This window comes from Choristoneura fumiferana, chromosome 21 (assembly GCF_025370935.1).
Source record: "Choristoneura fumiferana chromosome 21, NRCan_CFum_1, whole genome shotgun sequence".
NCBI lineage: Eukaryota > Metazoa > Arthropoda > Insecta > Lepidoptera > Tortricidae > Choristoneura > Choristoneura fumiferana.
Window position 1 is genome coordinate 4,429,007 of NC_133492.1, and position 14,112 is coordinate 4,443,118.

At 36.6% G+C, this 14,112-nt stretch overlaps 2 protein-coding genes across 2 annotated transcripts; both read left to right on the forward strand.

Moving 5' to 3' along the window:
- The first annotated feature begins 2,437 nt into the window (after window positions 1-2,437).
- On the forward strand, window positions 2,438-3,574 carry LOC141439964 (lipase 1-like). Its single transcript, XM_074104426.1, has one exon. It carries the CDS (start codon window positions 2,438-2,440, stop codon window positions 3,572-3,574), a length of 1,137 nt encoding a protein of 378 aa, XP_073960527.1.
- A 4,727-nt stretch (window positions 3,575-8,301) lies between these two features.
- Window positions 8,302-10,274, forward strand: LOC141439621 (lipase 1-like). Its single transcript, XM_074103908.1, has one exon. It carries the CDS (start codon window positions 8,418-8,420, stop codon window positions 9,624-9,626), a length of 1,209 nt encoding a protein of 402 aa, XP_073960009.1. The 5' UTR covers window positions 8,302-8,417; the 3' UTR covers window positions 9,627-10,274.
- The last annotated feature ends 3,838 nt before the right edge of the window (window positions 10,275-14,112 follow it).

Sequence of the window (14,112 nt, forward strand, 5' to 3'; positions counted from 1 at the left end):
CTGGCTTTATTTTCAATTAGGACTGAAATTTTCTAGAGATTGCTCTTAAAATCGAGCACAATATCATTTTGTATCTGTTTCATTTGGCTTATTAACGGAGTTTTCAAATAAGAGTCGTCGTCAATGTTATTTTAAAATAAGTATCTCAATTACTAACAAAACTCTGTTTTATACGGAGCGAAAAAGTATTGTTCGAATTTAAAACTTGATTTTTTAAAGGCGTAAATATTATTTTTACATATTTTTTTATTAATTTCATAATATATTATCTACAAAACGGTTTTATTCTTTTCTGAAATATATATCCTTTACTTCAAGTTACAGAGTTTTATAAATCCTATAAAACTTTCCTTGCATTTATAAGTTGCGCACTAAATATCAAAATGTAAGATTACTAAATATTACAAAAGTTATATTAATGTGCGAAATTAAAATTGATTATAATATAAAAAAAAAAAAATATATTTTTTTATACGACTAGATGCCAAACGAGCAAGTGGGTCTCCTGATGGTAAGAGATTTTTGCATATAATACAAATGCCAATAGTTTTTAATTTCACATGGCTGTAACTAGATTTACTAATTCGACAGATTTGTGAAAAATATGAAGAAAAAAATATTAGTATTTACCTGCTCGCTATGGCTGTTGAATATTATAACTACGGGAAACTGTATATTTTTGAGGTCGTTGTCAGATGGAAGACTAAATTTTACGAAACTAAGATTGAAATACGGTCATCAAGTTGAAGTGCATGATGTAGTGACAGAAGATGGTTACATTCTGCAGTTGTTCCGTATCCTAGGGAAAAGGAAAGTGTCGGTGCTACTTATGCATGGTATAGGGGATTCTGCAGACACCTTCATCATCAGAGAACACTCGTCGCTAGCTGTGACCTTAGCAAGCACCGGATACGACGTTTGGGCAGGTAACTTAAGAGGGAACAAGTACAGCAGGCGACATATTAAATTAAACCCACATAAAAACCTAAAATTCTGGGATTACAGCTTCAATGAAGCCTATGATAGACCACATACTAAAGACTACAGGAGAAAGTAAGTTACAGACCCTATGGCATTCACTAGGAACCACAATGCACTTTGTGCTTCTTTCTAAAAGACCCGAATACAACAAGAAAATTAAACTACTTATAGCGTTGGCGCCAGTGGCGTTTGTATATCATTTCATACCACCGTTATCCATTAGTGCCCAACACGATCCAGCTCTTGGTGAAGCTGTCAAATCTTTGAACGTCGAAGAAGTTTTCAAAAAAAAATCCTCGATCATACTTTAATCAGATCTTTATTCAGACTAATTTGTAGCCAAGATTCACTCAGCTACGAATTGTGTTTTGTAGCTGTACGTTTTCACATCACTGGTTTTGACATCATGCGTTTTGAGCCCAGTTCTCTTAAAACTCTTATCGGACATTATCCTGCAGCTACGTCGAGAAAGAGCCTGATACATTGGGATCAAATGGTACTCAGCAAGAGGTTTTGTAGTTTTGACTACGGGACAAAGGGGAACAAGGAACGGTATGGCTACATAATACCCCCTGACTACAACGTGCGTGAAGTTAGCGCAAAAGTGGCGTTGCTCGTTGGCCGAAATGTTCCCCTCTCTAGAATTAAGGATGTAGAAATTTTAAGAACGCTATTACCAAATGTAGTATATTACCATAAAATGAAGCCAGTTTTAGAATCAAATTGACTTCGTTTGGGGTAACGATATGACTCAAACATTGTTTCCTTACATATTTCAATTGCTAGAAAAATATTAATAATATGACCTAATTTTGTTACAGTACAACCTAACTATTTATTAAAACATATTATTATTATTATGCAGACTGATCAACTTATCTGTGAATCGAAAATATTTTAATGTCGTTCGCATAAAGTATATTTATTGCTTGGTCTGATTCACCGGTAAGTTGGTCCGTCTGTAATTAATAGTTTAGGGCATTTGACAATCAGTGTGGACTAGACATCGTACCTACTGTTTCGTGGGACGCAAACGAAGACGCGAGCAACATTTCTAGTATCAAATATATTGACCCAGATAACTCACGTCTTAAATCGAGTATTTGATATTTGATATGAGTGAGTCTCACGGTAGTTTCATGTTCAACATTTCTAGTATTGAACATTGGTGGCATCGTTTTAAAATGTGTATTCTTAAGAAATAATCTTCTTAAGACTAATATAAACAGACATTCCACCAATCTTTTGGTAGACCTGGCCAACGCATTAACATATTATCTTACTAACCTTTATTAAATTGTGAAGGCCAAATAAACTGCGTCACGTATAAAATAAGCCTAACGACCACGTTTAAAATCATTTTCAACAATTTAAAGCGACTGAGTGCGTTCAGGGCAAATTTGTGTACAATATGTATATATTGCAAATCTTCCTGATATATCGCTTATTTCTTCCGATGAACGCTTCAAATTTATTCAGTTCCAAAGTACCCGAGGACGCAACATTAAATTTTACTGCTCTAGGATTTAAATATGGGCATACTGTGGAAGAACACGAAGTTGTTACTGAAGATGGTTACATCCTGACGCTGTTCAGAATACCTGGTAGAAGAAAAACACCCATTCTCATCATGCATGGCACAGGCGACCACGCTGACACGTTTATAGTTCGAGGCAAAAAATCATTAGCAATAGCCCTAGCTAATGCGTCGCACGACGTCTGGGTCGGTAACCTCCGAGGCAACAAGTACGCTAGACGCCATCTCAAGTTAAATCCCGACACAGACCAAGAGTTTTGGGATTTCAGTTTCCATGAAGTAGGAAATTATGATCTTCCAGCAACCATAGACTACGTTTTAAATGCTACAGGCGAACAAAAGCTGCAGAGTATCGGGCATTCGCAAGGCTCTACGATCCATTTCGTGCTGCTATCAACGAAACCAGAATACAATGAGAAAATTAAACTTTTCATCGCATTAGCTCCAGTGGCCTATCTTAATCACATAACGCCTCCAGTGTCTACTATATCAGATATAGGACCCGCAATTGATCAATTCGCAAGGCAAATCGGCATGGAAGAAATACCTGGTGACAAACTACCAAAAATAAACTTCAATAATTTAAAATGTGGACTGGGAACGGAGAATTCATTACAATGCGCGGCATTATCATTATTTTATTCAATCGGTTTTGATCCTAAAACTATAGAGTCTGATTTCTTTCAAATTCTCATCGGCCATTACCCCGGTACTACTTCGAGGAAGACCTTGACTCATTATAACCAGATAGCGTTGAGGAAGAAATTTTCTTATTATGATAACGGTCCAAAATGGAACAAAAAGATTTACGGAAGTGCCTTGCCTCCGGAATATGATTTGCGGCAAATTAAGGTCAAAACAGCAATGCTTGTCGGAAGGAGTGACCTCATAGCAACAGTGAAGGACTCTGAAATTTTGAGAACGTTGCTGCCTAATGTTGTACGTCATCATTTGATGAAGCCTAAATCTTGGAACCATGTTGACTTTATTTGGAGAGTAGATATGGATGTTTATATGTTTCCTGTAATACTTGAGTTATTAGATAAGTATGACTGAGCACTGTTTTAGGTTGTGAGGAAGGACTTAGCCTCAGTTGATATCATGTGTGTGCTGACGTAATATTTCTTGCGCCGGCAATGATTATATATGTTAAACAAGAGCGTGTCGGATACGCTCAAAATAGGGTTCCGTAGCCATTACTAAAAAATAAGTAATATTTTTCTAAGGATTTCGTATTTTATACGGAATCTTCCAAGTTTAGGTAGGTATATTTTATAACTTAGGCTGCTATTTACTCTTAAACTACTAATAATTGACAAGCAAACTTAGCTGTTATAGTTTTCCTTGTATGTTTTATATACTTACTACCATCCTTAATTTTTTTTAAATTTTCCACCCACCGGTTTAGATTTTAGAGGGGGAGGGGACGCTCGATTTTAATGAAAATATAAATAAATAAATAAATATCACGGGACAATTCACACCAATTGACCTAGTCCCAAAGTAAGCTTAGCAAAACTTGTGTTATGGGTACTAAGCAATGGAGAAATATGGGGGCACGGTAGTGCACCCCCCCCCCCAAATCGAGCAAAACAAAAGCAAAGGCACGGCCGTATCATCATACTTTTCACGATCATACTTTTCTCGAAGCCATTCAGGCTATTTTCAACATGCTTTAATTTCGTTATGGGTAAACCTAGAACCCTGAATTTTCAGGTACCTATAGGGCCTAATGGGACTTAGATATAATATCAATAACATTAAATTTGAACTTTTAGATTTAGAGCTATTACATGCTAAAGTTCCTCAGTTTTGTCACTGACATACCTGCTCACTGACTCACGATCATCATAATTCTAAGGTACTTCTAGCAGACCCACAAGCTCCAAATTTTAAATATAATTAGTTTTTAGCCTATATAGTCACAGAAAAATCGAAAATGTTGCAATTTCAGTCACGTTTCAAAATTATATAAACTGCATAAGTAAGTTTGTAATCCTATATAAATACTTGCGATTACAAAGTTACACAGCAATGACTTTATTGAACTTATGTATTATAGGTGGTCTTACTACCTGACTATTAAGGTTTAAAAACAAATTGTTCTGTATGTTAGTGTGTGTGTGTGTGTGTGTGTGTGTGTGTGTGTGTGTTTGTCCGGTTGGTCGGCCGAAGTATCGCTGGGCTGATGCTGTGGAGGCGGATCTGCGACAGCTTCAAGCCGGCAATTGGCGTGAAGTTGCGCAAGATCGGCTCAAGAGGCAAGCTCTCGTTTCGGAGGCCAAGACTCATTTTGGGTCACTGAGACAAACTAGTTAGTTCTTAGTTAGCAAAAAAGTTTGTATTGGATTTTTTTACAAAAATTATTACTGAACTATATGTTTTTAAAACATTGTACGGAGGTGCGGAACCCTTCATGCGCGAGTCGCTCGCACTCGCACTTGAGGGGTTATTCTTTATCCCCCTTATTCATCAACGACAATCAAACCTATTTTAGTTAAAATGCCGCTAAAATCCGTTTGTCCTTATCTGTCACTTCGATATTTGTATTTGTTAGAAAGGGACAAAGCATTTGTTAGTTAACATAGGCTTGTTAAGTTTTATGAATAAGGGGGTATTTATTTACTCTAAGTTTAGATGTAACCAAAGATGTACCTAAATAAGGCAGCTAATATCTATTCATAGATTTATGTAAAAAAAAATGGAGATGTTATTCAAATGACGCATACAGTCAAATTTAGTAGTTTGTCTTCCGGAGTCAAGAGTTCCAAGGGCGAGAGCATACTCAGGTTGTTTGACGCACAGAAATAAACAGTTAAGAGGATTAAATTGTGTAGTTACGGCTAAAGTATCATTTATTTACACACACTATGTATACAAAAATTAACAATTTTATACGATACTAGCTGTTGCCCGCAGCTCCGTCCGCGTAGTACTCGTTTATCGCTATCCCGCGGGAACTATGCAATTTTCTGGGATAAAACTATCCTAGGTCCTTCCCCGGGGCTCGAATATTGGATTTCATCAAAATCGGTTCAGCGGCTTAGACAAATATCCAAACATCATCACAAACTTTCAAGTTTATAATATTAGTATATAGGATTAATCGAATAGCGGCCCGCGGATTAAAAGAGTAGAATAATAAAGAAGAAGATGATGATGCTGATGATAATGATGTTTATAATAATGATGTGTTCTGCAAAGTTGTAGTAAATTATTTTGTTCTTCATCAATATTGACGATGGGATGGCCAAGTGGTTGGCTAACCTGTCTAAGAAGCTTGAGGTCCCGGGTTCGATTCCCGGCCGGGGCAAATATTTGTATGAATAATACGAATGTTTACTCTTGGGTCTTGGATGTGTAATATGTCATCATCATCCCAGCCTATATACGTCCCACTGCTGGGCACAGGCCTCCTCTCAGAATGAGAGGGCTAGGGCCGTAGTTCCCACGCGGGCCCAGTGCGGATTGGGAAATTCACATACACCATTGAATTGCTTCGCAGGTTGTGCAGGTTTCCTCACGATGTTTTCCTTCACCGTAAAGCTCGTAGTAAATTTCATATGTAATTCCGCACATGAATTTCGAAAAACTCAGAAGTGCGAGCCGGGGTTTGAACCCACGATACTGCTTCAGAGGCGATAGGTCAAACCACTAGGCCACCACGGCTCCTCAATAACGGCGGTTTAATATGTATTTAATATATGTATATTTATCTTTATAAGAAGTTTATTTTTAATTGACCTGGGAGAGCCAAAAAGTTGCTCTGAAAATTCACCCTTTTATGAGATTCTTAAAATTAAAAAAAAAAAATAAAAAAAAATATCAAGGGACAATTCACACCAATTGACCTAGTCCCAAAGTAAGCTTAGCAAAGCTTGTGTTATGGGTACTAAGCAACGGCTAAATATAATTATATAGATAGATACAAACTTAAATACATATTAAACACCCAAGACCCGAGAACAAACATTCGTATTTTTCATACAAATATCTGCCCCGACACGGGAATCGAACCCGGGACCTCAAGCTTCGTAGTCAGGTTCTCTAACCACTAGGCCATCTGGTCGTCTAATGAGGAAAATTTATTTAAGAATATAAACTTTATAAGTATGTTTATTCGTTGCCTAGTATCCATAGTAGGTACAAGCTTTGCTTAATTTGGGACTATGTTAATTATTATTGGCACGCGATTAAAGGAATTTTTGGGTCATTATTTTACACTTTGGGTTACACTATTGGAGGTTTAGTACAGATCCCTCAATTTTCTTAAAAGTCAAAGTCAAAATATCTTTTTTCAATTTAGGCTAAAACAATCACTTATGAATATCTTTGTTGATGAGTGATTTTTTTTAAATCGGTCCAGTAGTCTCAGAGCAATTGCATTCAATGCAAACAAACAACCAAACAAACAAACAAATATTTCCTCTTTAAAGGTACTTGTACGTATTCAATAAACTTATAGAACTTTGTTCATGTCTTAATGTTTTTTTTCCATTTAGTTGTTTTAAAGTTCAAAATCTACTTTTAAAAAAGCTCGTACCTCGTAATCGATATTTTTCTGAATAAACTTTATACACATTATTACAAAGTTCAGTTTTGTTAACCTATTGATTTGGGATACGAGTTTTTTTCAAAGTAGTGATAAAATGCCCCCCAAGAGTCAATTTTTTGGCTAGGCAGTGATTTTCGAGTTGCGATTGTCGAATTTCAAGGGAAATGGGAATTTCTAAAACACCGAGGTCTTCATTGAGGTTGCAATTGAGAATATCAGGATGAAAAACCGACCAAGAAGCGTACACACGGCGGGAAGTGACTTTATTTTATACTAGCTTTTGCCCGCGGCTTCACCCGCGTGGAATTCGGTTATCCACTCTGTTCCCTCGGGAACTGTGCATTTTCCCGGACTAAAAGGAGGCTTTATCACTCTCTGCCCCATAAACTATCTCTATGCCAAAAATCACGTCGACCCGTCGCTCTGTTTCCACGTGAAAGACGGACAAACATACAAAAACAAAAACATGTAAACACACACTTTCGAATATATAATATTAGTATGGACTATTATAAAGAAAAGATAAAAGAGTAACGTTACCTCCATAAAAACGTGTTTCTATGGTTCCGTACTAAGAATACATGTTCAAATTTGTAGAGGTCCATATTACTAAATCACGTTATACCGGACCTACATAGGTACACCACAGCTACGTCAGCACGACGCATAAATGTATGTAGCGGATAAACAAGATAAGGATATCGTAATTTTGAACATGAAACTACCGTGAGACTCACTCATAGGTATTAAATATAATGACCCGGATAACTCACGTCTTAAATCGAGTTTAGCGTCTTAAATCGTATCCGGGTAATTATCTATATAAATAAAAATGAATCGTAAAATTTGTTGCTAAGCGCAAAACTCGGGAACGGCTGGACCGATTTCACTAATTATTTTTTTGTTGTGTTCGTTATTGTCAGAAGAAGGTTTTTATGGGATAAAATTTATAGAAATTACAACGGGGGCGAAGCCGCGGGCAACAGCTAGTATTTAATATAAGGATATCGTAGTTCAAAAATACAGAACATGGTTATGGCTAATAAAGATTACAGAAATATCTAATCTAGTTACGGAACCCGTGCTACGCGAATCGAACTCGCAGTTGACCAGTTTTTTTATCTTTCAGTGTTATGTTAAATAGTGTTCCAACGTTAATTACCTAGACATACTTCTAATTTATTTTCATTGTTAATTGTACACGCAATCTCAATTGCAAACAGCGAAGTAAACGTATCGATAACAATAATTATCAATACCTCATTAATGTAAGAACTAAAACATTTTTTGATTAACCACACCTTGTTTGAAATTCAAAACAACAGCTGGTTGTTGGTAAAAAAAATGAAACAATCATATTGCAAAACCACAATTGTAATATTAGCCATTCTGACAACTACTCAAGCACTTTTTAAAGGAACACCAGAAGATGCTAAGCTTAATTTCACTGAACTTGGACATAAATACGGTCATAGAGTCGAAGAATATGACGTAGAGACTGAAGATGGATACATACTGAAGCTATTCCATATTCCGGGTAAGAAAAAAGGACCTGTACTCCTTGTACACGGGATCACCAATACGGCAGATGCATTCATTATACGAGGGAAGAAATCCCTTGCAATAACGTTAGCTGATGATGATTACGACGTCTGGGCAGGAAATACAAGAGGCAACAGATATGGACGAAGACATACTCATTTAAATCCTGATATAGACAAGAGTTTTTGGGACTTCAGTTTTCACGAAGCAGGTTACTATGATTTAGCAGCAACTATTGACTTCATCCTGAATGCGACTGGAGAGAAGAATCTGAGATCAATCGGCCATTCGCAAGGAACAACTGTACATTTTGTCTTGATGTCTACAAAGCCAGAATACAATGAGAAAATTGAAATTTTCATAGCGCTGGCTCCTGTAGCATTCTTAAACCACCTAAAGCCTCCATTGTCAACTGTTGTTGAGCTAGGACCAATTATAAATCTTGATTTTGAAGTTCTAGGTTTGGAAGAATTGTTTCGTGACCACGACTCAGCGACAGAGTTAATGAAAATTTTATGTAGTCAAGGTATTATTGGTTATACATTATGTTATTTAGATGTCTTCTCACCTTTATCTGGTCTTGATCCGAAGCGTGTAGAACCTGAGTTTTATGAAGTTATCGTAGGGCATACACCAGCAGGAACTAACAGAAAGACTTTAGTGCATTTTAGTCAAGTGTCCCTGAACAAAAGATTTGCTTACTACGACTATGGTTTGTCGAAAAATTTACAAAGGTACGGTTCGTCTGTACCACCGAGTTATGATTTGGGAAAAGTGACGGCGAGGGTAGCTTTAATGGTTGGTAAAAATGATTCAGTGGCTACTGTGGAAGATGTAGATATATTGAGGAAGAAGCTGTCTAATGTAGCTGGTTATTATTTATTGGAGCCGGAGCTTTGGAATCATGTGGACTTTGTATGGGCTAATGATATGGATGTGTATCTGTATCCTAAAATATTTTCGGTGCTGCAAAAGTTTGAAGAACACAACGCATGCAGTAACGATATCTAAAAACTGTTAAATAAAAAAATGGCCTTGTTTCTTGTGGTAAACATTAACCCTGGCAAATAACAATATTAACTAAAGTTACTTCGAAACCAATTTGTTAACGATATTTTAACTGCAAGACCACAATGTTCTAAACTGTAAGTTTTTAACGAAAAATTTGATGGTGCACCAGTGGGAATTCGAACCCACATCTCTTGGCTTCATGAGCCGAGTATGCTGCCAACTGCACCAGATTGAACCCAGTAACCCGAAAACAGTAGTGGTGTGTGCCAACTTTTCGTTTAAAAAAAAACTTTAATTTCGTTCAATTAACTTACTGCTAATAAAAATAATAAAAATTAAAATTGAATAGTTATAGTCAAATATATCGTGGGTAACCAGCAGTAGCGTGGCACCGTGACAACTCGATTCCCACCGCATTGCTTGAATTTTAAACGGACTTCAATGATGATTTGATGATAAATGTTACAATGATAAGTACTAAGCGTATATGAAGTAACCCTATGCATAGCGAAAATATTCACTCCATGCTACCAGTAAATGGAGTTCAACGCATTTACTATTACTATTTTGTTAATATTGCCATTTTGTTTTGTCAATTTTTAATACCAATTATTGACTTAGATACTTACCCTTGAGTTGATAATTCAAGCAGGAAAAATTTAAAATGTATATTTTGTAATTTTATAAGAAATAAAATAATACACTTAGGTAATATAATTATACACACGAACACGGACTAAAGTAATAATAATAAATGGCCGCCACTGAAGATTCTGTACAAATTTATAAATAAATTATTAAAAAATATCTGGGAACAAATTGACACCAAATTGACCTAAGTAGTTCCAAACTAAGCAAAGCTTGTAGGTACTATGGATACTCTAGGCAACGGATAAACATACTGATACAGATAAATACAGTGAAACCTGGGTAACTGGGACACTTAAGGGACCTGCAAATTTGTCTCTCTTATAGAGGTATTCCACTTACCCACTGTCTCAGATCATCCCAGCCTATACACTAATGTCCCACTGCAGGGCACAGGCCTCCTCTCAGAATGAGAGAGCTTGGGCACTAGTTCCCACGCGGGTCTAGTGCGGATTGGGAACTTCACACACACCGTTGAATTGCTTCGCAGGTTTGTGCAGGTTTCCTCACGATGTGTTTCCTTTACCGTAAAGATCGTGGTAAATTTCAAATGTAATTCCGCACATGAATTTCGAAAAACTCAGAGGTGCGAGCCGGGGTTTGAACCCACAATCGTCTGCTTGAGAGGCCATAGGTCAAACCACTCGGCCACCACGGCCAACAATGCAGCTTCCGCCAGGAAGTTAGTATCAGTATTTGTTAACAAGAACGTCTTTCCTGTTCCAGCGCCTCACGCTTTTACAATCAAATATTATAATTAAAAGCACATGTTTACACTTCAGCTCAGAAATAGAGACAATTTGAACGATCCCTAATTATTTTTTTTGTTTTTACGTGCATTTATAAGTGTGTTTTTCTAATGTTTTTTAAATTTGACGACCGGATGGCCAAGTGGTTAGAGAACCTGACTACGAAGCTTGAGGTCCCGGGTTCGATTCCCGGCCGGGGCAGATATTTGTGTGAATAACACGAATGTTTGTTCTCGGGTCTTGGATATTTAATATGTATTTATCTATATAAGTATGTTTATCCGTTGCCTATCCATAGTACAAGCTTTGCTTAGTTGGGGACTAGTTCTGGTGTCAAGTGTCCCATGATATTTATTTTATTTATTTATTTTAAACTATTAATTTTAATATGAATTAAGCTCCTGCAGATATTTTTAGAGCAACAATACTTACCTAATTCTAACAAGTATGTATCTAGAAAACTTTAGGCGTAGAAGTTTATCTATTGGATTTATTTATTCATCTCGCGGAAACCTAGGTCCTATAGGTTCGGAAAAAATATTTTAATAAATGTCCTTGCCAGGGTCTCAAACTGTCTCAGTACTTACAAAATTTTATTTAAATCTGCTTAGCCGTTTAAGCTTCAAGAGCTAACAGACAGACAGAGTTACTTTCGCATTTATATTCATCATCATCATCATCCCAGCCTATATGCGTCCCACTGCTGGGCACAGGCCTCTATATTTATTAATAAGGATAAATAATGTCATTATTTTTGTTTGTACATATGTCCCACTAATATTATAAATTCGAAAGTTTGTAAGTCTGTTTGTTTGTTACCACGTCTAAACCACTGAACTGATTTAGATGAAATCGGTATAGATAGTCTGACTCCAGAGGAAGAACATAAAGTTGAATTCCGGCAAATTGCATAGTTCCCGCCGCGCGAGATAGCGATAAATCGAATTGTACGCAAGTGGGGCCGCGGGCAACAGGCTAGTACTTAATATTGGAAAAAAGTTGGCAAACAGTAACCCTGTGCATTTTTATTTGGAAGTGGAGCACCAGGATCTAATTAAATTCAAATCATTTATTCAGTAAATAGGCCGCAATGGGCACTTTTACACGTCATTTTTAAAACTACCAGCGCTTTCGGAAAGACCATCTTTGCCAAGAAGAATGCGCCGCAAGAAACATGGCAGAAAGTCATTTTTTCAAAATAAAATAATTACTAATAAAATATTGAAAAACTACAGTATACAATTAAAGAAAAAAAAATCAAAAAATAATAATAATACAGGGATGTATGGGGTCCCTTAGTTACTAAACACAACTATATCTATTCAGTGGAAGTGTAGAATGCTTCCACCGTCATAAATAAAAAATAAAATAATAATTTCATTATCATTTCAGGTCAAGCACCATTAAGCTTTTGGCGGAAGGCAAGCTCACGTCTGTACACCAAAGTTACTCACCGACTCATGTCATGCACTTCTGTTATGGTACTAAGTCATGATTTCATGTTCAGTTCGATGGCACTCTATGGCTCTTGTCTTGTAACTTATGATGGAGCCTATGTTTTCTAGATGGCTTTGTCTGGATTATTTCAAGTTTAAATTCCATGGTTTGTGTTAAAGTTTAGGCTTTTTACTACACTACAGTCGTTGAATTCACTTTGTTGGTCAAGATGTACGATTTCGTTTGTACATACCTCCATCAGGTGACACCCAGGTCCATCTTTGATGGTTGTACCATCACCCATAATGGTATGTCGCTAAAGTCGATTTTCAAGTTGACAGACACGTCTATTGGCATTATTGTTTTACGACATGCAAACGATTATCAAGTTTAGGGTGGTAGACCACATATTAGGGTGATTGAAGGTACACCTACGGGAACAAAGGGGTTTCTCATATCTATATACGAGTTTATGCCATTATTGTTTTTCCTTATTCGCGATTTGCAATAATAAATCGACTCCAGCTGAATTTGATGAAGTAATGCTTCAAGTCATTGATTTCTACGCAATCGTTGTTTCATGTCTTATTCGCGGATCGTCTGCACAATATGGATTCACACAACTGAATTGTAATCACATACGTAATGATATTGCAGTGGGCGTTTTCGCTCTTGTTTTTCTCTATTCGCGTTCGTGCACAATATGAATTCCACACAACTGAAATTGCCTCAAGGCGTTATACTTCAAATTCTATAATTAGATTTTAAAATCTCAGACATAAAGGTAATCGAACACGACAAAATTGGGACGGAAAAAAAAATTTTTTTTTTTAGATTTCAACTCGTCCCTGTTATTACGATATTTTTATTGAGGCTTATGCTGCCTTCGGGAAGACTTCGATCAAGGTGATCCGTTCACATAACTTAAAGATCGCGACCATGATAATTTTTCGAGGGAAAATCGACTCGACGCGTCTGTTTTTTTTTTTTTATTTATAAAGGCGACTAGGAAGAAACAAGATAATTATTATAGAAAATAGATAGAATAAAAGATAAAGATAGTATCGTGAAGTATAACGCATGTGAGTAAATTAAGTTGTGTGGAATTCATATTGTGCAGAATCGCGAATAGGAAGAAACAAGATTGCGTAGAAATAATGACTGTGAATCATTACGTATATGATTAAATTCAGTTGTGTGGAATTCATATTGTCCAGAATCGCGAATAGGAAGAAACAAGACTGCGTAGAAATAATGACTGTGAAGCATTACGCATGTGATCAAATTCAGCTGTGTGGAATTTATTTTGTGCAGAATCGCGAATAGGAAGAAACAATAATGGCATAAACCTCGTATAATCCCTCATACCTACCAATAAATTGTTATGGAACTAAGTCCGTATCTTATTACGGAACCCTTATAAACCCCCTTGCAAAAAAACGGGCACCTACGGTTTTTGTATTTCATGTGCATGAAAGCTTACTTACTATCTAAGCTTCAATGTCTAAAAATCTAAAAAACCATAGGTGCCCGTTTTTTTTTGCAAGGGGGTTTAGTTTTACCATGTATGTTTGTCCGTCCGGCGTCCGTCCGTGCGTCCGTCCGTCCGGGGCTTAATTTAAGTGGCCCCATATATATACGGTACGATCGAT

Coding starts and splice junctions, on each gene's coding strand:
- LOC141439964 (XM_074104426.1), top strand. CDS start 2,438: ATGAACGCTTCAAATTTATTCAGTTCCAAAGTACCCGAGGACGCAACA.
- LOC141439621 (XM_074103908.1), top strand. CDS start 8,418: ATGAAACAATCATATTGCAAAACCACAATTGTAATATTAGCCATTCTG.